Raw genomic sequence first — 25,475 nt, 5'->3', positions numbered from 1 at the left:
ACGTGAAAATGACTGTACTACGTAAAGCAATGTACCGATTAAATGCAATCCCTATCAAACTGCCAATGGCACTTTTCACAGAACTAGAACAAAAAAATTCACAATTTGTATGGAAACACAAAAGACCCCAAATAGCCAAAGCAGTCTTGAGAAAGAAAAACGGAGCTGGAGGAATCAGGCTCTCTGACGTCAGACTACACTACAAAGCTACAGTAATCAAGACAGTATGGTACTGGCACAAAAACAGAAATATAGATCAATGAAACAGGAGAGAAAGCCCAGAGGTAAACCCACACACATAGGGTCACCTTATCTTTGATAAAGGAGGCAAGAATATACAATGGAGAACAGACAGCCTGTTCAACAAATGGTGCTGGGAAAACTGGACAGCTACATGTAAAAGAATGAAATTAGAACACTTCCTAACACCATACACACAAATAAACTTAAAATGGAGTAAAGACCTAAATGTAAGGCAAGACACTATAAAACTCTTAGAGGAAAACATAGGCAGAACACTCTATGATATACATCACAGCAAGATCCTTTTTGACCCACCTCCTAGAGAAATGGAAGTAAAAACAAAAATAAACAAATGGGACCTAATGAAACTTAAAAGGTTTTGCACAGCAAAAGAAACCATAAACAAGATGAAAAGACAACTGTCAGAATGGGAGAAAATATTTGCAAATGAAGCACCTGACAAAGGATTAATCTCCAAAATATACAAGCAGCTCATGCACCTCAGTATCAATAAAACAAACAACCCAATCAAAAATGGGCAGAACACCTAAATAGACATTTCTCCAAAGAAGATATACAGATTGCCAACAAACACAGGAAAGAATGCTCAACATCACTAATCGTTAGAGAAATGCAAATCAAAACTACAATGAGATATCATCTCACACCAGTCAGAATGGCCATCATCAAAAAAATCTACAAACAATAAATGTTGGAGAGGGTGTGGAGAAAAGGGAACCCTCTTGCACTGTTGGTGAGAATGTAAATTGATACAGCCACTATGGAGAACAGTATGGAGTTTCCTTAAAAAACTAAAATTAGAACTACCATACAACCCAGCAATCCCACTACTGGGCATATACCCTGAGAAAACCATAATTTAAAAAGGGTCATGTACCACAATGTTCATTGCAGCTCTATTTACAATAGTCAGGACATGGAAGCAACTTAAGTGTCCATTGACAGATGAATGGATGAAGAAGATGAGGCACATATATATAATGGAATATTACTCAGCCATAAAAAGAAACAAAACGGAGTTATTTTTAGTGAGGTGGATGGACCTAGAGACTGTCATACAGAGTGAAGTAAGTCAGAAAGAGAAAAACAAATACCGTATGCTAACACATATATATGGAATCTTAAAAAAAAAACAGGTTATGAAGAACCTAGGGGCAGGACAGGAATAAAGATGCAGACATAAAAAATGGACTTGAGGACACGGGGAGGGGGAAGTGTAATCTGGGACGAAGTGAGAGAGTGGCATGTACTTATATATACTACCAAATGTAAAATAGATAGCTAGTGAGAAGCAGCCGCATAGCACAGGGAGATCAGCTTGGTGCTTTGTGACCACCTAGAGGGGTGGGATAGGGAGGGTGGGAGGAAGACGCAAAAGGGAGGAGATATGGGGATATATGTATATGTATAGCTGATTCATCTTGTTATAAAGCAGAAACTAACACGATTGTAAAGCAATTATACTCCAATAAAAATCTTAAAAAAAAAAAAAAGGAATCATGTACCACAATGTTCATTGCAGCACTGTTTACAATAGCCAGGACATGGAAGCAACCTAGGTGTCCATAGATAGATGAATGGATAAAGAAGATGTGGCACATCTATACAACGGAATATTATTCAGTCATAAAAAGAAACAAAATTGAGTTATTTGTAGTGAGGTGGATGGACCTAGTGTCTGTCATACAGAGTTAAGTAAGTCAGAAAGAGAAAAACAAATACTGTATGCTAACACATATATATGGAATCTAAAAAAAAATGGTTTTGAAGAACATACAGGCAGGACAGGAATAAAGACACAGATGTGGAGAATGGACTTGAGGACACACGGAGGGGGAAGGGTAAGCTGAGATGAAGTGAGAGAGTGGCATTGACATATATACACTACCAAATGTAAAATAGATAGCTAGTTGGAAGCAGCCGCATAGCACAGGGAGATCAGCTCAGTGCTTTGTGACCACCTAGAGGGGTGGGATAGGGAGGGTGGGAGGGAGATGCAAGAGGGAGGGGATAATGGGGATATATGTATATATATAGCTGATTCACTTTGTTATACAGCAGAAACTAACACAACATTGTAAAGCAGTTATACGCCAATAAAAATGTTAAAAAAAAGAACAAGAAAAATCATTAAAATCAAATGAGAGGCCATTTTACACCCACCAGGTTGGCAAAAATTTTAAAGTCTGATAATAACAAATGTTGCCAGCAGGTGGAGCAATGGGAACTGCTAGTAGGTGTAAATTGGTACACAGCATTAGGAAAAGTTAGTCATTAGGAAAATTTAGGCATTATCCAGTAACATTGAAAGTCCCCATACCCTATAAACCAACAATTCCACTCTTAGGTAAATATCGTAGAGATGTCTGTAGTTATATACACTACTAAGAATATTCATGGTAGCACTGTTTTGTAACAGTCAAAAACTGGAAACAAGCAGGATGTCCCTAAAAGTTTTCATGGATAAATTGTGGTATATTCACACAATAGTACATACAAAAATAAAAGTGAAATAACCAAACAACAGTGAGATACCACTATACACATACTTGAATGGCCAAAATTCATAACACTGACAGCATCAAATGCTGGCAAGGATGTGGAGCAGCAGGAATGCTCATTCATTGCTGATGGGAATGCAAAATGGTATAGCCACTTTGGAAGGCAGTTTGGCAGTTTCTTACAAAACTATACCATATGCTTACTATACAATCCAGCAATTGTGCTCCTTAACATTTATCCAGAGGAGTTTAAAACTTACGGCCACATAAAAACCTGCACACGGATGTTTATAACAGCTTTATTCATAACTGCCAAAGCTTAGAAGCAATCCAGATGTCCTTCGGTAGGTGAATGGATAAATAAACTGATAAATCCTGATGATGGAATTATTATTCAGTGCTAAAATGAAATGAGCCACAAAAAGCCATGGAGCAACCTTAAATGCACATTACTAAGTGAAGGAAGCCCATCTGAAAAGGCTACATACTGTATGATTCCAACTATATGACATTCTGGAAAAGGCAAACCTATGGAGATAGTAAAAGGTCAGTGGTTGCCAGAGGTTGGGCGGGGGTCAGAATAGGCAGAGCACAGAGGATTGGGGGGTGCAATGAAACTACTTTGTATGATACTATAATGGTGGATACCTGTCATTATACATTTGTCCAAACCCATACAATATACAGCCCTAAGAGTGAACCCTAAGGTAAACTGGACTTTGGGTGATAATGATGTATCAATATAGATTTGTCAGTTGTAACAAATGTACCACTCTGGTGTGGGAGGGTGATAATTGGTGAGGCTATGTACCTGTGGCAGCAGGGCGTATATGGGAATTCTCCCATACCTTCCTCTCAAATTTGCTGTGAACCTAAAACTTCTCTTTAAAAAATCTTTTTAAAGTAAATTTATCACAGTTTAGAAAAATGAAATAACTACAACTACCTGCAACAATATGGATGAATCTCACAAATAATATGAAAGAAGTAGTCACAATTCCAAGTATATAAAGTATATAGAGTTCAAATATCTGTAAAATAAAACTGTGCTGTTTAGGGATGCTTATACGGAATGTTAGGGAACCGTTGACTGAAACTGCCGTCCCTGGCCAGGCAGGATAATAACTGCTTGCATGAGTTATCTCACAACAGGAGGTCCTGATAAGGAACATAGAACTGACAAGCTACAGCCAGCCAGAAGAATTCAGGAGGGGCCAAAAGGAAGGAGGAAATGCCAGCCCATAATATGTTCTGCCAACCTCCCAGAAACCTTCACGGTGGAATCCATCTTGGCTGAGAGATGCACACGCCACCAGGAAGGACCCTGAGTCAGACTAAATATGGGCACAGACAAGATGACTGGCCAGAGACAACCCGGAAACTAACCCCACCACCATAAACCCTGAGACTGCGAGCCATGTGGCAGAGCAGTTCTCCTGTGTTTCCTTACCCTGCTGCCCAGGTGCTCCTCCCCAGTAAAGTCTTTTGCTTTGTCAGTATATGTGTCTCCTCGGACAATTCATTTCTGAGTGTTAGACAAGAGCCCACTCTCAGGCCCTTGAAGGTGTCCCCCTTCTGGTAACAAGAAGATAAATCTATAAAGAAAAGTAACGAAATGATATCATAATAGTCAGGATAGGAGTTATCTCTAGGATGGGTGGAGGAAGGTCATCAGTGAGGGGCCTGGAATGCAGGAGGACTAGGGGTGGGGGTTATCAAGATGTTGCATTTCTTGTCTTGGATGGTCATTACATGGGCAATAGCTTTATAAATGTTCTTTTAACTGGCAGTTCTCTTCTGAATGCTTCTCTTTTCCTAATGAAATAGAAAGTAAGGTCATGAACTGGGACTGAGGATGGGAGAGGAGGTGTTGAAGATTTGAGGAAAAGGAAGTTGGTATGAAAGAAACAGAGAAGTTGGAGAGTAAACAGAATAGGGAAATACAGTATTTTTTACCTTATTCTTTTAGGAAAACTTTTCACTTTTTTCCTGAGTTATCATGTTTTTTATCTCCTATACAACATTATTTTATTAACTTTAATATACTACACTATATGCAGTTATCCCAAACACATTGTTAAATTATAATGCTGTTTAATGTTTAAAACTAAATGTTAAAAGCAAAATTAAATCTTCATAAACCATATACTTATGATAATAGTTTTAATACATTAGTTACTCATTATTTCACCTTGAGCGTTAGGAAGCTGATGTAGTTTATATTTAGACAAAAATACACAGAGCTCAGACAGGGATTTTTATTCTTTTTCTTTCAACTTTCTGTACCAAGTAGCTTTAGTGTCAACTTCTATATTTTATAAGTTTTAAACAGACGTAGGTTTTTATTACCTCTTTATTTTATTGATCTCAAGTCCAAACGCCATTTTTTAAATGTCAGAAAATATAATATTAACACCACAAAACTAAATATTGATATTTAAAATTACTAGAAAACCATTACACTCTTAAATTTTACTTAGAAGATTTAAATGGGGAAAGTTGATTGGTCTATATAATTTTAGAATTTTACCTAGGTTTTTATATGAATCAATCTGTAAAAATAAACTATTTCAATTATAACATGATTTAGTTGTAAATTCATGTTTATAATTGCATAGCTTCAAGTATTAACACACATAATGTAAAGTATTTAAAAAGGCAAATATAGTAAATTTAAACAATCATCACTAATGTAGCTTTAAAATATGCCATGAGTTTTCATTTTCTAATATTCTGTAATAACTGTGCCAGTGTCATAGAGATAAAGCTCTTAGTCTTTTTAAAAGAATTTGAATCTACAAATACTGAATCTAGAAATATTAAAAATTACAACTCAGATAGTTCAGGAAAAACTACCATGTGTGTGTAGACAGAGAATGAGTTCTCAAATAATAAAGCAAATGGTTTATGGGTATTCTTTAAACTCTACTTATGCTGGCAACTTTTCTAGAAGTTCAAAATTATTTCTAAATAAGAATTTTAAATGAAGAACTGACACATGGACTGACACAGTGACATAAGTGGAAATGGACAGTGTACTTGGAAATAAATGCATCTCTTGAATAAGAAAAGTGGGGGAGTACGAGAGTTTATCCCCTTCTTTTCAGCTTAAAAACCAAAGCCATTAGCTAAGTAATGATTTTTGTAAATACTTTTTTTCATTCTGAAAGCTAGCCTTTAAATAGAAATAGCTGCTCTTCTACTTTTCCTTCCCTTGTACAAACTCTGTGTTCCCCATACTTGAATCTGCAAGCAGAGTACTGTCCCACCCCATCTAAGTCTGCACAGGGATCAGACATGGGAACTCATCTGCAGCGATTCTGGACCAGCCATTTTCTGTTGACCTTGCTGGCAAATGCTTTCTGATCTCATATTGCTTATAGCTGTGTCTTTAATTTCTTTGATATTCAGTGAGGAATCCTCACAGCTAGGATCTACAGTCAGATCATTATAAATGGCAATTTTGGTTTGGTAAGGAGGTGCAAGTGGAGATCATTACATGATATCATCTATAAGGGAAAAACTGCAACATATGTCATCTTGGAAATCCTCAAAATTCCAGAGTTAAAATGAATCGGACCATTAGGCAATGTCTCTGTGAAATTTCAGATCCTACAGTGCTGTCAACAACAAACATGTCACCAATAACACAAACTCATCAAATGTCCCAGTTGAAAGTCATCTTTAATTACTGTTGTTACTATTATCATCTGCAGCAGCATCATTATCATTAGCACAAAACTAAATCCACTAATAAAGCAAAAACCACACCCCAAAGGCAGGTCTTAATGACAGTGAATCAATAACATTATCTCCATGTACAAGGGACAGCACCCTGAGGATAAAGACCATATCACAGCTTGATAATCAATTCAATAATTCAGCCAACATTATTGAGCACCTAAGCACAATGGGAGATTTAAAAATGTGTACAAGAATCCCTGCTTTCAAGGAGTTTTACAGTCTAGTAGGAGGTATTGAAGAACATCAAGAACACAGCCCACATGAAATCAGTGACATAATGGAATCAGTGCCACATATGAATATTGGAGAGGGGCATCACACGAGACTAATGTCACATTCAGTTAGGGGCAATCACATTCAGTTAGGGATAATCAGAAAAGGCTCCTTAGAGAAGGTGGCATCTGAGCTGGGCTTTGAGAAACCAGAAGGATTTTGGCAGACTGGCATGTGGAGAATGGGTATTGCAGGTGGAGAAAATAGTGTGGGCCAAAGCATGGCCATGGGAAAGCTAGTGGCATGTTTGGGGAGGGAACAATAGTCCAGTTTGGCTAGGATATAGGATCTATGTAAGTGGGAATGGTGTGATAAAATGCTACAAGTTTTATGAGGACCATATTTTGAATGGCTCTGAATGACAGGCTATAATTTCAGATCTTTAACTTATGTCACAGTAACTATATTTATCCACAGCAATAAAATATGCAATTATTTATGAAGAGATATAGTCATTCCAGTTCCAGATTTCTTAGGGAACCTCAAGTGGTTTCTAGGCAATGTTATTGCCTTGCTATCAAAAATGTCCCAGCATTTAACACCAATCAACCTATAGTAGAATTATCTATTCTGCATGCAACTAAACCTATTCCCTCAAAGTCTATTCTTCCCATCCATCCAGGGACCACACTTCTTCCCACTGCCCTCAGTTCTTGTGGCACATGATCAGTTGAGGCAAGTCTAACTCAGGATTTCCAGCCATAACTGCTACCCTGAAACTAGTACCCATAGCCTTGAGAAGTGAGAGTGGTGGTGGCAGGAGTAGTGAACAATGTCATGAAAATGTAGCCATCTGAGAAAGTCTATGGAATCCCCATCCTAAGAGTCAAGCTTAGTTCTCTGAAATTGGAATTCCTGGTCCTCCACTCAGTTTGGTCCAGAGGACAACTGGAGGGGTCCCAGAACTCACAGTGCCTAATTAAGGTCACCTTTTAGAGTTTCCTCTTATTCATATCTTTTAGAGTCAGTGAATTCCTTAAAGGAATGACATTTCATGTGGATTACCAGTTACTTAAAGGCTTCCTGGGTCTGAGCCTGTTGAAGCTGTGGATAGACCGGGGTGAATTTCTTTTGCTAACCAAGGAACACTGTTGGCTTTGTCTTTGCCCAATAGGCTGGTAGTTGGGAACTTCTCGAGTGCAATGACAGTTGAAAGATGCTAAAGAATAGTTGTATTAGGTGACCAAGCTAAAGAAGTAAGCTATTTAAACCAACCCAGGAAAGCTTAGAATAACAAGTTGCCATGGCCACACTGCCTGCAGCTAGTCAGTCTTTCAGCTCTTTCCTGGAACGATACCTCCTCTGGAGGAAGTCATGGATAGCAGTAGTGATGCCCCATGTCACGCTGGACCTTAGGATGACCAGGGAACCTCCACGGTAGATCAGGAACACCTTTCGGCCCCGAGTGTCCCACACGTCCTGGGCAGAGGCCCACAGGCTTGGCATGCTCTGCCAGCCAATATGGGACTGCATATTGGCAACTAGCACAATCAGAGGATACAGAACTAGGCAGGTGATTGTTCCATTGACACTCCCAGACACCAAGGCAGGAACCCAATGGGGCAGGCCTTGCTCTGCCAAGCTATCCTGAATGGGATCCTTGAAGGAGAAATACAGAGCACTCCCCAGGCTGTTCCTGAGAAGGACAGGCCAGAAACCGCGATAGTAACCCAGCGACAGCCGCCCCCAAAGCCCATAAGAGTGGAATTCCTTGAGAATGCTGAAGGTGCTGGGAAAGCGAGCTTGCTTGCGACCATCCTGGAGCACATTTTGCACCCTTTCAAAGGGGCTGAGTGCCACAGCCTCCACTACACCAGACATGAGCCCTGCAGCCCACCGGTGTCCCAGGGAGTGTGGCCCAACAGGGGAGAGACAATACAGCAGGCTATCATAAGTCCCAAACAGCAGAGTCCCTTGCAACGTCTTGGAGAGAAGAGGCGGGTAGATTCCCCGGTAGAAATATTGAGGGCCTTCATGCCAAAGCTGCCGCACAGCCTCTGACACCGCCACAGCATGGATCTGTTGCCGGAACACAACCTTATAGATAGGAAAGGTCAGAAAAGTAGACATAAAGTTGGAAACGGCCCCAAGGGCGTAGGCCTGGGAGTGCCAGCTTCTCTTTCCCGGAGACTCTGTTCGTGTCCAGTGCTGAAGCTCCTTCCCAGGAGAGTGGTTCTGTTCCCCCATGCTGAAGATAACTGGGTGCAGAGGGAAGAGACTGGCAAGAGTGGAAAAAAAAGAGGTTAGACTGACCAATGAAATCTGTTAGTGAGCATTTTCACTGCTTAGTTAGAAACAGAGTTCCAAGAAACTCAGCTCTAAGGGAACAAGCAACTTGGGGGGCCAGTTTCTGAGAAACAAGGGCATTCTTAAGAAAGAATTCATCCACTTTAAATTAAAACAAAGGCAGTGAGTTTTGCTGAACAGAGACACCTCTACAGTGTTTTTCTGATCCAGCAAATACTCTCATATTCAAAGAAGGTTGAAGGTTGAAGAAAATAAAATTGGGAAAGGAGGGCTCCGAAACGTTACTGCATTCACCACATGAAATCTTGCATTTGATAAACTGTTAAAATAATAAGTTGCTATTCTCTTTCCAAAAAGTGGCACTATCTTGTAGAGACAGAAAGGCATTCAAAAGTTGTAGTCCAGTACTTTCTCTAAAAGTTGGTAGTAAATTGAGGGAGCGGGGAATCTCCTTGCCTCTCTTTCTGCAGATTCCTGACAATGTGGTAGCTGTTTCATGGCAACACCCCGCCCCCCTCTCCCAGTTGAGGAACAGACAGATTAGCTGTTCCTGGAAGTTTAGCATGAAAAGGCTCCGTATCTGACAGTTTCCAAGCTTAACCTTGTAGATCTGTAGCTATATAACAGTGCAGGGGTTCTCAGCGTACATGCTACTGACATTTGGGGCGAGATAATTCTTTGTCGTAGGTGCCTGCCCTGTGCATCGTGCAATGTTTATCAGCATCCTGGTCTCTACTCACTGGATGCCAGTAGCACAAGTTGTGACCTGCCCAGCTCTGACAGACAAAAATATCTGAAAACATTGCCATATGTCCCCGGTGGGTAGGGAGGAGGTAAAATTGCCCCTGGTTCAGAACCACTAGACTAGATGGAAGAGGCCATTCAAGGATTCCAGAATACTGCTCCTACCCTAGAATGGTCTGGGAGCAGATGGAGTTGTATGAAAGGTAACTGGGGAGCCAGGATCCATGAAGGAAATTTGGGATAAAGAAGAAATGAATGTTCAGTGCAGGTCTGAGAACCTGAGGGAGTTTGTCAGGAAGGAACTAGGGGTGAGAGGACAGGGTGTGATGTACGGGGGATGGTGTGTGGAGGAGAGGAACAGGAAGCTGTGTGGGTAGGGGAGGCGGGGAGTGGGGGACAGGCATGATGGTCGGGCAGGGGACTCACATCTAGATCGACAGGAAGCCTGGTAGGAACTGCAGACCCAGAAGTTTCACACAGAACCCTGGGCTGTGTGGTCCCAAGAGGAGAGGGGTGTTGAGGCTCTAATTACGCTAGCCTGTTCAATAGAAACAAAGGGGGGGTCCCCCAGGCTGAGGCACTGAGGGAGGGCTAGGAGCCACGCACTGCAAGAAGCCCACTGCAGGCTTCCCTGGGCTGCCGCACTCAGAACCTGCCTTGAAGCGCTTCTCCTTCCAGAATCGCCCCCCTTAAGCTCCTCCCTGGTTCTTCCTCCTGCTCTGTCCATGACTCCACAACTGACCTTACAATCCACCTCAGCCACAGTCTCTCTAGGTGGAGGGGGTGGAGCACAGTCTCCTGTGCTCTGCCTCCACCCCTCCCCCACCCCCAGCAGTTCAGATGTGCCTTAAGCCTCAGCTCCTTAACCCTCATGGCCAGAAGGAGGCTGGGAGAGTTCCTCTGCCTTGGACCCTTTAGCTGAGAACTGGCCAGGAGCAAAGGCTCAAGAGGCCCACTCCTTGCACCCCTCTGGGGCACTTCTGGGCCCCTGGCAGCCACCTCCATCTCTCTGGAGCCAAACGGGACCCCTCCCGCCTGCCTGGGCAGGAGGTAGCTCCAGTCAGGCCCTCAAAGCCACAGGGGCGCCTGATATTACCCAGCATTCCTACCAAGGATTTCTTCCCCAAGTTTTACCTGCACCTACGTAAGGTCAGGCGGTGAGGGAAACGTTTGTCCCCTCTTCTATCTCAGAGTGCAGTAATGTTCCACTTCCTCCCCACATTTTCCTGAGTAACCTGTAAATATGTGTTGATTGACTGTATAGGGAGCGCTGACTTAGCAGAAAGAAAACTGGGCTAGAATTTGGCAGACCAGAATTCTCAGTGCCAGTTCTCTTATCAACTTCTTGTGTGACCTTTAGAAATATATTGACATCTTGGAGTGTAATGCATCTTGGAGTGTAAAATCAGCAGACAGGGAGGAATGCTCTCTAGGCATCCTCGTACTGTGCATGTGGCAGGCGGCTGATGTGGGGGAAATCAGGCCAGTATTTGATAGAGGAATTGTGCTTTTTCCATCACTGGTTCCTTCTGCCATTTTTGCCAGTCATTTTCAGGGATTAAAGCTGAACAATAATTTAGAAACAATTTACCTTAAATATCTGTCATCATTTTATAAATCTAATTCTTCCTGTTTTATGGGGGAGGGGGAGTCTACTCCCATGTGTTTTTCCGTTAAAATGCCAGCCTTCGGGGGCAGACAGACCTGAGCCTGAATTCTCCCTCCACCACTTGCTTAGTTGTGTGACCTTAGGCAAGACACTTCCTCAGTCTCAGTTTCTTCAGCTACAAACTAAGGACAACAGACCTCCCTCAGAAGGTTGTTGCAAAGATCAACAAAATAAAATGAGATAAAGTGGTTGACCATCCATGGCATGGTGGCCTCAGTAAACAATATTTTTTTTACAAAAGATGCTTCCCGACCTCATCGTCTGTGAGGATGCTGCAGACACTCCTGCAGGATACTCAGAACAAGATGAAGTGGTATCTTGTGTTCACATGAGAGGCAAGGAAGACCTTTCTTCTGTGAATGCAAAGGTGTTATATAAACCATCCAGGACAGCCTGGTCCCTTAAACAAGAATTTCTAAATAGAGGCCACAGAATGAGTCTGGAGTCAGCCTATAGCAGTTACCCCCTGGACCCCATAATGTGTCTCCTATGTTTACAGCCTAGTAAAGTGAGCCAAGGGGATTCTAGACTCCCCTGGCCAGTCTAGCCCAGATGCACAGCTTGCATGACTGCGCCAAGATCCAGCCCTACATTTCTCTGTTCATTCCGGCATCCTTCAGCCATTCCTTTGGCCAGCTCACAAACACATATTGATCATCTACGAAATCACTGTAGGTAAGTCACTGTGGAGCCAGAGGTGAACAGGACTTGGTACCTGCCCTCGAGGGCTTGGGAATCTAGTGGGGGAGACAGGTCAACCATGAGCTAAACTATACTGGGAGGTAAAATAAAGCGTACACTAATCAAGGTCAGAGCAAAACGTAAGAGCAATTTATTTCACCTAGGATAGGAAGCAGCCGAAAATTTCTCTGAGGAGGGGCAGCTGACTTGATCCTTAACCAGTGAGCAGGCACTTGTTAGGTGGAGGAGTGACAGCAGGAGTTCTAGGCTGAGGAAGAGGCCTAAGGCACAGATGCCTAAAACATGAGTGGTACCTGGCTCTGGATACAGGCTGTGGGAAGAAGAGAGATCTGTGGGTGACAGAGACAAGCTGATGTAAAATGAGGGCCTTGTTTTCCCCACTGCAGTGCATTATAGCATAAGGATACAGCCTCTGGAGTCAGACAGCCCCGGGTTTGAATTTCTCTGTGCCACTTCCTAGCTTTATGACCCTTGCCAAATCTCTTCCACTCTCTGAGCCTCAGTATCCTTATCTGTAAAATGACTGTCATGAAGGTTTCATGTTATGAAGTATATAAAATGCTTAGTGCATTACCCGGTATACAAGTTGGTCCATAAATTATATTAGTAGCTTGATTTTTAAAAATGAGATCCCAGGGTTTCCCTGGTGGCACAGTGGTTGAGAGTCCGCCTGCCAATGCAGGGGACAAGGGTTCGTGCCCCAGTCCGGGAAGATCCCACATGCCGCGGAGCGGCTGGGCCCGTGAGCCATGGCCGCTGAGCCTGCGCGTCCGGAGCCTCCGCAACGGGAGAGGCCACAACAGTGAGAGGTCCGCGTACCGCAAAAAAAAAAAAAAAAAATGAGATCCCAGTAATATAAGTAAGATTACAACAACATTGTTTTAAAGGCTGAAATCAGTCTAATGCACTGGGTCATCTGCAGAGTACATTCTGAATTGTTTGTTTGAAATGAACCTATCTGTGAAACTGAAACAGAATTACGGACATAGAGAACAGATTGGTGGTTGTCAAGGGGGTGGGGATTGGGAGAGGGATGGCGTGGGAGGTTGGGGTGAGCAGATGTGAGCTTTTATATATAGAATGGATACACAACAAGGTGCTACTGTACAGCACAGAGAACTATATTCAATATCCTATGATAAACCATCATGGAAAAGAATATATAAAAAAGAATGCATATATATGTATAACTGAATTACTTTGCTGTACAGCAGAAATTAACACACCATGGTAAATCAACTATACTTCAATTAAAAAATATTGATAAAAAATAAAATGAAGGAAGATTTTTTTTTTCATTTCTTGTTTGTAAGACAACAGAGAAGCGTCCTTCATGGGCTTTGCAAAATGGGATAACAATGCCTGTCTCAACAGTGTTGCTGAGAAACTTAAATAAGATAACAGATGGAAAGTTCCTGGCACAGAGGAGCCAGGCAGCCAAGGGCAGCTATTGTTGCTTCAACTAATAGCTTTACCTCTCTAACCTTCAGGCTTTTTAGGTTTCTTTGTCGAAATTGGAAAATGTGGTCTCATTAGAGCCATGAATTAGAACACACTCCCACACACGAGGCCAGAGATCAGGGATGCCCTATATCTAATAGGAGCTAGCTTAGCAAATCCTCCTCCCAGTCTTGCAGGAAGAGACCCTCACTTTGTTCTAATGGCCCAATCCAGGCACCTGTACACAATCTGTTTCCTTCCACTATTTTTTGTCAGAGCTATAAGATCTATTCTTTGTCCTGTTTGATCCCACACCCACCAGGTCCAACTGCAGATCACCTACTTTGGCGATGAAGCCAATTTAAACACAGAACAAGAATCTGCAAGAGACCCAGGGTCAGATGTCATGATATTGGGGAGCAGAAGCAAGCGTCTGAAGGAAACCCTAGAGCTGCTGCTAGCATCACCCCTGATTGTGTGAAGCGAGTCTTCTCTTTACTTCCTACACCCTCCACCCTCCAACTCCCCACACTCTTCCATCCACGAACAAGCCCACAGTCCTCAGATGGAAGGTGCTTCATCTCCAAATGTTCATTGTTTACTCCAAGGAACTCTAGGTATTGAGGTAGTCAATAAGAAAGCAGAAAGGAGAAGGTGAAGTATGCAGGTTGAAGACAACCCAACAGCAGTCGAAGGGTATCAGATTGTTCACTTGCTTCAATGCATCAGGAGTCAAGAACAAGCCCTGAAAGGGGCCTCCTAACCACAATCTACCTAAGGGAAGTAAGACCTGCTCTTCAAGAACCAGAAATCATGGAAAATGGTACAGATTTCTCTGCCACTGATTTCACAGCCCATTCACTCTGGACAGCCCTGCATGCCGTTTCCATGGAGTTGCTCCTTCTCTGGGGCCAGTGATGCCAAATCCAGCAAAGGAGAGGTCCTCTCAAGAGCTCACAGAAGGGCAACCTAGCAACGTGTCCTCAAGCCAAGAAATGAAAGAGCTATTATCAGCGGCAGAGAGCTGTAGTTCGGGGGTTAGGTCAAATTGTGTTTCATTTCTCACACTTCTTCCTCAAGTACAAGTTGAGAGAGAAAATGTTAGGAAGAAAGATTGTAGGGGAGTGGTCCTTAACCATTTCTGGGCCACAGACTCATTTGAAAATCTACAAAGCTAAGACTCAGAAGAATATACAGAGTCTAACTTCTACTCTTTGCAAACAATTTCAGGAAGGACCCTAGATAGGAAACTCTGCTCTGGAGTTACATTTCACGACAGATATGGTATAGACAGATACATTGGCCACAGCCCCATTTACTTATTACCACCAGCATAACGTGGTGTCTCCAGCAGTTGTTCACAAACCTCTCTACACCTCAGAATTAACTACAGCACTGGTTAAAAATATAAATCATCCTCCCCAGCCCTAGTCCTAGTAAATCCGAATCCCCCAGAGGTAGAGCTTAGGAATCTACATTTCTAACAAGCTTTTCAAAATGATTCTGAGGCAGCCAGCCTTGTACCCATACTTTGGTTAACAGCATGGATTCTGGTGTCAGGGAGACGGGATACAAGCTTTGGCTTCACCTTGTAATTTCAGGCAAGTCATTTCACCTCTCTGAGTCTTATCTCCTTTGGGGGTCATAAGATGTAAAAATAACTGTTTACTTAAAGAAAAAGCAGGCAGCTTGTTGTAGTGTAAAAATGAGAAAGAAAAGTGCTTCAGTTTCCTCTTCTGTACAATAGGTACCATAAAAGTTCCCTACCTCTTCCCCACTGCCCTCTTCCCACTGCCTCCCCAAGCCCTCTCTCAGCACTACCAGCACACCAAGACTGCTGTTGAGCTGGTTTAAGACCACCCGCTTAAAAATGCCCCCAAGGCAGCTAAGCGGGGCAAATCGTTGGCATCTGGAGAACAGACTTGGGTGTAAAACCGGATGCTGATACTTACTTGCTGTATGATGTCGGGCAAGACGCCTAACCTTTCTATGACTGTTTCCTCATCTGCAAAATGGAGATGATAGTCCTTGCTCACCAGTTCTATATAGTAGTTCCAAGTGGGCCTTCCCATCTCCACTTTGGCTTTGGCTTTTCTCAACTAACCCTCAATCTGAGAGTAGAGAGGAGTGTTTACAAGGGGCAGCCTTTGAAATCAGTCAAGTCGACTTGGGTGTGAGCTCGTAGCTCTGCATTTCCTAACCATAGTGACTGGATGTTTAAGTCCCCTCTCTGTTAAATGGGCATACTGCTACTCCTTCACAAGGCTGCTGAGACGAATAAATGAGATGTCCGTGCAAGCGCGTTTGCACGCAGAAAGCGCTCAGTAAATGATTTTCATCCCTTCCCCCTATACAAAGGTGAGGAACTCTTATTGTTCACTTGATTTCTGTCCCACCTCGTGTTGAAGGCATCCGGTCTCAAAGCGCGGAGGACCACAGAGGTGTAAGGGGAGAAGGAGAAAGGAAACGAGGGGGAAGCAGCAAACTCACGGGTAAAATGCAAATCGGCCCAGTCCGAGAGTCCGAGCTGGACTTGACACCGCACCGGCTCCCGCGCCTGTGTGCCGCAGCCCCAGCCGGCCGTCTCCCCCCCTTTTGCTAGCAATGGCCTCGGGCAGGAGGCTGCGCGGGGAGGCCGCCCCCTCGCCCCGTTGATTGGCCGCGCCGCCCGACTCATCTTGCTCTTTTGTCTCAATGGGCAGAGGCTAAAAGAAGCGGCGGCTGCTGGGAGGGCTCAGCGGGTGGGCGGGGGCGGCCGCTGCTGCCTTGGGAACCGCGCTGCCTCGACTCGACTACCCTTAGCTGGGCGAAGCGGCTCCGTCTGGCGGCTCCGGGTCGCTTAGCTGCTTAGGAGGCGTCATCTTTTTCCCCTGCAGGGCCACGGTGACCGGCAGGCGGCATCCACAGCTGTCCACGCCGGAGCATGGGCTGTCCACCAGCCCAACACAGGTAAAGAAAAGGGGCGCGATTGCCAGGCCCGGAGAGAGGAGAGTAAAGCCCCATCAGGACTGGGCGGCTCCCCGTTTGTGGAATCGGGGACTGCGAGGCAGGGGAAGGAGCACTGCCGCGGCCCCGCTGCGCTGAGGAAGGAGGTGGGTTCCACTGGATGCTGCCGAATGGGTAGGATTTGCCGGGATTGGCGGGAGGGCGTTTTCAGGGGGTAGTAATGGGGCGGGAAGGGTGGGGGGAATCGCAAGCTGTCTGCCTTGAACCCTCTTTGCATCTCCTGGTCCCTTCCTGGTGAAGGATATGTGGGTGTGTGTGTCCAACTCCCATTCCCTTTCTCCGTGGCAGGCCATCAAAGCCGAATCCGAACTTGAATTCTGTGCGGCTGATTGCGGAGCTGGTAGGCCAACGATTTCCCGGAATGGGGTGTGGGGAAGTCGCTTTGGCTTGTATTCACAAGGTGGGAGAGGGAATTTTCCGTCTGGCTACAGCGGAGGAGGGGTCGAGGGAGCAGGATGAGGGGTGAGACTGCTTCTTCCCTTCCCTTCCCTGCCCTCCGTGATGGTCCTGAGGACTGGGATCTGCAACCTCATATGGACAGAGGTAGACCTACCTCGGAATCGAGCTTTCTCACGGAGGCACCTGTTGCAGAGACTGAACGTGAAATGAAGGCGCGCACTTGTTTCTGAGCTCATATAAGAATCTTGATAAATAACAGGGCAAACTTTGAGAAGGGAATGTGGTTGAGACGTGAGACCATGAATTTAATGGAGATCTTACTTGCTACCACAAATCTGTGAGACTTAGACCATTGCACTCTATTTTGAGAGCCCAATATCGGCTCCACAAACTGACTATTTCACCTAGAATTCTAAGCAACAGTTGCTCTCCCACCTGGAGGCCTGGCAGGAGGGGATGGTTGTAGCTCTGAAAAGCACTCTGCTAGCACGGGGACACCCATTAGCTCCTGAAGGTTGTAATTGCCGGTTTCCTGCAGGATATTTTCCAGGCAGTGGACAAATGGAAAATGTACCTCAGGGCGTTCAGGAAGGTAAAGAAAGCGACCGCAGACTGCTTTCCTGCAGTCTACTACCTTACTGACCTTTCCCACCCCCTTTTCTTTACAGTTCCTACTGAGATAGAAGGAAGGCAGAGCCCAGAAACTTTGCTTTGGGGATTTCTCCTGCAGATTAGGCTTTTCTAAAAAGCCTGAGCATTTTGTTATATTCAGATAGACGATCATCGTCCATCATGGCTAGCATCATTGCACGTGTGGGTAATAGCCGGCGGCAGAACACACCCTTGCCACCTTGGGCCCATTCCATATTGAAGTCCCTAGGGAGGAGTCTTGGTCCTTTAAGGGTCAATATGGCAGAAAGAAACATGAAGTTGTTCTCGGGGAGGGTGGTGCCAGCCCAAGGGGAAGAAACCTTTGAAAACTGGCTGATCCAAGTCAATGGGGCCCTGCCAGATTGGAATATGTCTGAGGAGGAAAAACTCAAGCGCTTGATGAAAACCCTTAGGGGCCCCACGCGGGAGGTCATGCGTTTGCTGCAGGCGGCCAACCCCAACCTAAGTGTGGCAGATTTCTTGCGCACCATGAAATTGGTGTTTGGGGATTCTGAAAGCAGTGTCACTGCCCATGGTAAATTTTTTAACACTTTGCAGGCACAAGGGGAGAAAACCTGCCTTTATGTGATCCATTTAGAGATGCAGCTCCAGAATGCTATTCAGGCAGGGATCATAGCTGAGAAAGATACAAACCAGACTCGCCTGCATCAGCTCCTTTTAGGGGCTGAGTTGAATGGGGACCTGCGCTTCAGGCTGAAGCATCTTCTCAGGATGTATGCAAATGATCTGGAGCGGCTTCCCAATTTCCTGGAGTTAATCAAGATGATAAGGGAGGAAGAGGATTGGGATGACACTTTTATGAAACGGAAGCGGCCCAAAAGATCTGAGCTAATCATGGAGAGGGCAGCAAGCCCTGTGGCACTTCAGGGCTCCCAGCCAATAGCCATCAGCACTGCTGATTGCGACGTGATAGAGGTAGATGATACCCTCAATGACTCAGATGAGTATGTGATCCTGGTGGAGTCTCAGAACCCTCCACTTACATCCATAGGTGCCCCTCCCCTCAGAGTCAGGGCCAGACTTCAGACTCAAATACTGGTCATCAATTCCCTAAACAGTTCTCAGGCTCAATCTCCTTCTACCAGTGGTGGTTCTGCATATAAGAATGATGGTCCTGGAGATATACGTAGAGGCAGGAAGAGAAAATATACAGTCCGCTGTTCATACTGTGGTGAAGAGGGCCACTCAAAGGAAACCTGTGACAATGAGAGCAACAAGGTCCAGCTGTTTGAGAATGTGATCATCACCCTGCAGGATCTGACACATACAGAGGAGAAGAAGTCGAAAGAGGTCCCTGGTGAACACAGTGACCTCTCTGAGCCACAATAAGGAGCTAGATCCTGCCCTAAGTGAACCCTTAACTGTATTCAGAGACTGGTGATGGGGAAAACAGGGGAGGGGGTGGGGGAGGATTCTAGGTGCATGAATTAATCCACAAAGTGACTTTCATTGGGGAAGAAGAGGTTGTGAATACCAGCAAAATGGAGAGGACAGCCTGACCTCTGTCCCTGCTCCCCCCTCCATCTGCCTAAGGATCTATTCTGTGTGTGTGTCTATTTCCTTGATGACTTTATTCTTTTTGTGAAAGGAGTATAAGTCATTGTTAAACCTTCAAAAAATGAATGAAAATACAAAACTAAAGTAAAAATTACCTGAAACTCTCCATCCTTGTATAACCATTGTCAGTCCTTGGATAAATGTCCTTCTCGATATTTCCCTATTCCTGTGTACCAAGATAGATAATAGATAAAAGTGATCAAATGTAAGTGCTTTTCTATTCTGTGTATTTTTTCACCAAACTATGTTGTGGATTTTTATGTCAATTAATATATATAATCATCAAGTTTACTGTCTCTATGTGTGATATTACTTTTAGGAACATAGAAGGAAAATAATAAGAAAACTACATATAGAAACTATAAATGGGGGAAGCTCATACTGTGAAGTGGTGGTTTATCAACCTCATTTCAAGATGAGGAAAAGAGAAGCTGAAAGGAGCTATCTCGCAAAGAGTCCCTTATCACAACTGACCTTTCCCCTATATCACAGAGTCAAATTTGCACCCACTAGTTAATAATGCCCCAATGCTTTCTTAGCTAATGCATCTTGAGAAATCTGATGACAGGACAGGGGTGGGAGCAAAAATGAGAAATGGGTATTTCAGGGGCTCCATTCCTGTTCACTTTGGAAAGGGGTGGCTCTCCCTTCCCTGTGCAGATTCCCTAGATTGCTGCTACTACTGCTTCTGGACACCACCTGGTAGCAACAAGACTGTCCTTTGGGTTGACACTACCCTCTGGCTCCTCTCCAATTACAGAGAAAGCAGCTACTTATGAGAGTTCAGTACCAGGAGGCTTGGCACGGCCCAAGCCTTACCCTAGCTACATGCTAGGGGACACCAGAAGCCCAAGGACTCCCAGCTAACCTCCCTCTGACCTAAGAAATGGGAATCACCAGGGAAAGATGAAAAGCAATCTGGATGCCAGGGCATGTGAAAACAGGGGAATTAGAAAGCCAGAAAGCCCACATAGCCTTTCAGAACTGAGGGCATTAATAGGGGAGACACCTTCCTGGACACCTGATCCTGCCCCATCTCATGGCTTCAGATTGGAGATGATTTTTAAAAATGACTGAAATGACCTCAGTCCTTGAGGGTCCCATGTTCTTTGTAGATATATCATTAGTTCCTATCCTTGTGAACAGGACAAGTTGGTAGGGGGATGATTTCATTTAAGTCAGGGTGTGGAGTGAAATGAATGCAGACCTGAGGGAGTTTGTTAGGAAGGAACTAGGGGTGAGAGGACAGGGTGTGCTGTGCGGGGGATGGTGTGTGGAAGGGAGGAACAGGAAGCTGTGTGGGTAGGGGAGGCGGGGAGAGGGGGACAGGGCATGATGGTTGGGACTCACATCTAGATCGACAGGAAGCCTGGTAGGAACTGCAGACCCAGAAGTTTCACACAGAACCCTGGGCTGTGTGGTCCCAAGAGGAGAGGGGTGTTGAGGCTCTAATTACACTAGCCTGTTCAATAGAAACAAAGGGGGGGTCCCCCAGGCTGAGGCACTGAGGGAGGGCTAGGAGCCACGCACTGCAAGAAGCCCACTGCAGGCTTCCCTGGGCTGCCGCACTCAGAACCTGCCTTGAAGCACTTCTCCTTCCAGAATTGCCCCCCTTAAGCTCCTCCCTGGTTCTTCCTCCTGCTCTGTCCATGACTCCACAACTGACCTTACAATCCACCTCAGCCACAGTCTCTCTAGGTGGAGCACAGTCTCCTGTGCTCTGCCTCCACCCCTCCCCCACCCCCAGCAGTCCAGGTGTGCCTTAAGCCTCAGCTCCTTAACCCTCATGGCCAGAAGGAGGCTGGGAGAGTTCCTCTGCCTTGGACCCTTTAGCTGAGAACTGGCCAGGAGCAAAGGCTCAAGAGGCCCACTCCTTGCATCCCTCTGGGGCACTTCTGGGCGCCTGGCAGCCACCTCCATCTCTCTGGAGCCAAAGGGGACCCCTCCCGCCTGCCTGGGCAGGAAGTAGCTCCAGTCAGGCCCCCAAAGCCACAGGGGCGCCCAACATTCTCTGACTCTTGCAGGTTTGTAGCCTCCTTTGTAACCTTCTCTAAATCTACCCTTGGAGGGAATCTGCCCACTCATTTATCCTAGATTAAAATATTACTCTTTCCACTCACCTTTTCTCAATTTTACCCTATAAACACTTGTTGAATGATTTACCCAAATAAAGTTTATGCTGTCTTAATTTCTTTCTGGGACCAGGTAGAGTAAAAAGAAAAATAAATAAATGCTACACTTACCAGGGCCTTCCTTTTCACTGGAGTTAGCTCGGGGGTTCAGTATAGACCACTGCTTTGAAATCCTCTAATTCATTCCTTTTTCTTCCCGCCCCAGTCCTTCTCTATGTCATATAAACTTGAAGTTGTCTAAATTTTTATTTCACAAAATGATGCATACCCGATATTTTATTTCACTTTGTGTGACATTGGCTTTTCCTTATTTGGGAAGTATGTATTTTCCCTATTTGGAAGAGATGGGAGACCTGGGCATTCAGATCAGTCTGAGGGCTATAGCCAAAAGAAAGCTTTTAAATAATTTTGTGTCTGATAGCCTTCATTTAAGATTATGGGTTTTCTCCCTTCCTTTTTCCCTTCTGTCTCATTAGACGCTAAGAGATGAAATGAGTCTTTTGTCAGGAGAAACTAGCCATTGAATGACCTTCTTTTGCATTATCTCCCTCCTTCTAGATACTATCTTTCCTTGGTTTCCATGACACCTGTCTCACAGCTCCCCCCCAAGATCTTTTTTTTTTTTTTTTTTTTTGTGGTACGCGGGCCTCTCACTGTTGTGGCCTCTCCCGTTGTGGAGCACAGGCTTTGGACGCGCAGGCTCAGCGGGCATGGCTCACGGGCCCAGCCGCTCTGCGGCATGTGGGATCCTCCCGGACCGCGACACGAACCCGTGCCCCCTGCATCTGCAGGCGGACTCGCAACCACTGCGCCACCAGGGAAGCCCTGAACAGTTTTATGTCTTGACTGTGGTGGTTGTTACACAAATCTATACATGGGGTAAAACTGTATAGAGCTACATGCAGTCATGAAAATGAATGCGTGTAAAAAGTGATGACAACTGAATATGGTCTGTAGTCCAGTTAACAATACTGTACCAATATCAATTTCCTGGACTTGATATTTTATGGTAATTACATAAGATACTGTCATTGGGGGAAGCTTGGTGACAGGCACTTGAGCCTCTCAGCACTGCTTCTGCAACTTCCTGTGAGGCCATAATTATTTGAAAACAAAAAGGGACACTTCGCTGGTGGTCCAGTGGTTAAGACTCCAGGCTTCCAATGCAGGGGGCGTGGGTTCAATCCTTGGTCAGGGAACTAAGATCCCACATGCCTCGTGGCCAGGAAATAATAATAATAAATAAAAGTATATAAAATGTAGCATTAAAATGTTTTTAAAAAATAAATAAAAACAAAAAGGTTTCTTTAAAAAGCTACTGTGGGATTTCCAGAGTTTCAAAAAGTAGCCTTGGTGACTTTAATTACTAGAATCATTCTGTGCTAGTTCCTTTTCATGCATAGCTGGAGTAGTTTAAAAATTCCTTTTCCTTTTGGCAAGTTTTGCAAACATGTGCTCAAAGGAAGTGCACTAGTGCTTCTTTTTAAAATTCTGACAGCTTTTTTATAATACAGTTTAAAATAAAATTACATGCACATGGTAAAAAAAGATCCTACTAAAAAAAAAAAGATCACTACTATGTTTTTAGACCCTAAAGACTTTTGCTTATATAGGTTATAGATCTACCAATGTTTACTATATTCAAAATCAAAACTGAAAATATCTAAAAACATTTAGTAATTCATTAAATAATAATAAACCCACATGTTAACATAAACAACATATTTTATTAAAATAACTATTTTCCAAAACAAAAACTAATTTAGAAATATTTTATATTTTTGAAAATCCCTGTAATGTCTGCCATAATACAAGACAGCTAGACTCTCGTATTTGCTTCATCATTGTGTTATGATTGTGGTTATTTTGGTTGATGTGTATGAAGAAAATCCAACCTTATGGAGATATGTAGTGGGAAAAAGGAGGATTTCCCAGAACTTTGAATGCGTCTCAGGTGTCAGGTGTCTTCAGGGTCCCTAGACCACATCACACTTGGAGAACCACTGTGCTGGAGATACATACTGAAATATTTACAAAGGAAATGTTAGGATGTCTGAAATTTGCATTAAAATACTCCAACACACACACATACACATATACACGTCAATTCTTGTTATACATGGTAGTCATGTTTAATAAAATTACCTTGAGCAGTGAACTAGCAAATGCTGAGTCACTGCTCCTAGCAGACAGGGTAAGTTTCCTGCAAGCCCCTGGTCACATTCTCATCAACCAATCAACATATAACCTTGTTTCACTTGTGTTTCTGTTTAAAGACACCTTATTTTATATTTCTTAAAATAGTTATATGCACTGTTTTTTAAAAAAATTTATTTATTTATTTATTTATTTATTTATCACTGCATTGGATCTTCATTGCTGCACGTGGGCTTTCTCTAGTTGCGACAAGTGGGGGCTACTCTTCATTGCAGTGCACGGTCTTCTCATTGCAGTGGCTTCTCTTGTGGTGGAGCACGGGCTCTAGGCACATGGGCTTTGGTAGTTGTGGCACACGGGCTCAGTATTTGTGGCTCACAGGCTCTAGAGCACAGGCTCAGTAGTTGGGGCACAGGAGCTTAGCTGCTCCACAGCATGTGGGATCTTCCCGGACCAGGTCTCGAGCCCGTGTACCCTGCATTGGCAGGTGGGTTCCTAACCACTGTGTCACCAGGGAAGTCCCTGCACTGTTTCTTTATAATACCAAGAAGGGTCTAACATTTTCCTGACCCAGGTAACATGACCTTAAATTTCTTTGGCTCTCATCCTCACAAAAATGTCGTTTACTATGCTTTGTAAAGTTTGGCTGTCATCTTATGAACCTACAAATTTAGCTGCTTTTCCATCTTTGCCATAGCTTCATCGCACACAAATGGTATTTTAGTGATTTCTGGAGTGGCGTCACATATAGGTCAGCAAATTTCCTCTTCCCTTTTCTGGATGTACCGTATTGTTAAATCAATAAATTGAACTCACAGTCAACATCACTAACTCATGCCTGAATGAAGCTTATCCAATGCATGCATTTTCTCTGTAAGGTACATCACAGCCTTCTTGCTGTGTCAGCTTCTGAACTCTGTTCACTCCCTTATATTCATTGAGGGTTATGGCATCCCAATTAATTTCTTCTTTTCCACCCCTAAGTTTTTCCATTACCTAAAGTAATTTCAAGTTCCATGTTTTTACTCATCCAACACCCTGGCCTGTCACTCCCTTGATCATCTTGTCTCCAATGACCTTCTTTCATGGTCATACCCTGAACTTTGTGATCACCTAGAATTCTTTAAACAGTGAACTTTAGTTTACTCCTGTCTCTCCAGCTCATTCTCTCTCTTATCCCCACTGCACTAACTCTTCAACCTTATCAAGACTTCCTTGATCCATCCATTTCCTCCCAGCATGGCTTCCCATTTCCTTGTTTTTTACTCTATATCTCACAATCAATCGCTTCTACCTCTCTGACCAATATTCTCATCAAATCTTGCCCCCCAAGATATCAGCTCTGAATCCACACAAGGATTGTCTTTTCTATCTTATGCCATGTATTCTAAGAACTGATAATGAAAATATCATGGGTATAATGATCAGTACACTCTCATTTTGGTGGTTTTTCAATCCAATACCACCTGGAAATCCTCCCACAAAACTTCAGTCAGTTCCTGCTCTCACTTCTCACAATAGCTCTTCCAAATCTTCATCACTATCCTCAAGCCCAATACCTATTCCTGCTCCCAACAGTCTCAGTACACAGAATAAACTCTTTGTTAACAGGAAAAATAGAACTAAGGATATGAATTCTAGTCACTTCCTGGTCTAGGTAAAGTGAGTAAGCAAAAGAAAGTACCACAGTCAACCAATTCTTGCGAGATCCATTACTGTCCAACCAACCTTCATATACTCTCTTATGTCCAGTACATGGGAAAGCCTGAGATTTTTAAAGATCCAGAGGAGGGAATACATCTCCTGTTTTAGAGATTGAAGTGCCCCACTACCCTTATGTCTAACATCAGCTCCTCTATTGGAGTTTTGGATCTCATCCCTTCCTTTCTCAGAAATCTCATGCCTCAGTCATCACCTCTCTCTTCTGTATCTTCAACCTTCTCTGTCTCCTAGCTCCTGCCCCATTAG

The 25,475-nt window shown here is 44.0% G+C and overlaps 2 protein-coding genes across 2 annotated transcripts; one reads left to right on the top strand and one right to left on the bottom strand.

Moving 5' to 3' along the window:
• Positions 1-6,438: 6,438 nt before the first annotated feature.
• On the bottom strand, positions 6,439-16,215 carry SLC25A53 (solute carrier family 25 member 53). The gene is made up of 2 exons (XM_030850164.2): positions 16,075-16,215; positions 6,439-9,000 (listed from the first exon to the last, which is right to left on the bottom strand). Exon 2 carries the CDS (start codon positions 8,967-8,969, stop codon positions 8,049-8,051), a length of 921 nt encoding a protein of 306 aa, XP_030706024.1. The 5' UTR covers positions 8,970-9,000; positions 16,075-16,215; the 3' UTR covers positions 6,439-8,048.
• Positions 16,010-19,466, top strand: ZCCHC18 (zinc finger CCHC-type containing 18). The gene is made up of 3 exons (XM_060292885.1): positions 16,010-16,076; positions 16,461-16,676; positions 16,879-19,466. Exon 3 carries the CDS (start codon positions 17,782-17,784, stop codon positions 18,988-18,990), a length of 1,209 nt encoding a protein of 402 aa, XP_060148868.1. The 5' UTR covers positions 16,010-16,076; positions 16,461-16,676; positions 16,879-17,781; the 3' UTR covers positions 18,991-19,466.
• Positions 19,467-25,475: the final 6,009 nt, after the last annotated feature.

The sequence above is a fragment of the Globicephala melas genome, chromosome X (genome assembly GCF_963455315.2).
Source record: "Globicephala melas chromosome X, mGloMel1.2, whole genome shotgun sequence".
NCBI classification, from domain to species: domain Eukaryota; kingdom Metazoa; phylum Chordata; class Mammalia; order Artiodactyla; family Delphinidae; genus Globicephala; species Globicephala melas.
This window is presented reverse-complemented; position numbering and strand designations above follow the sequence as displayed.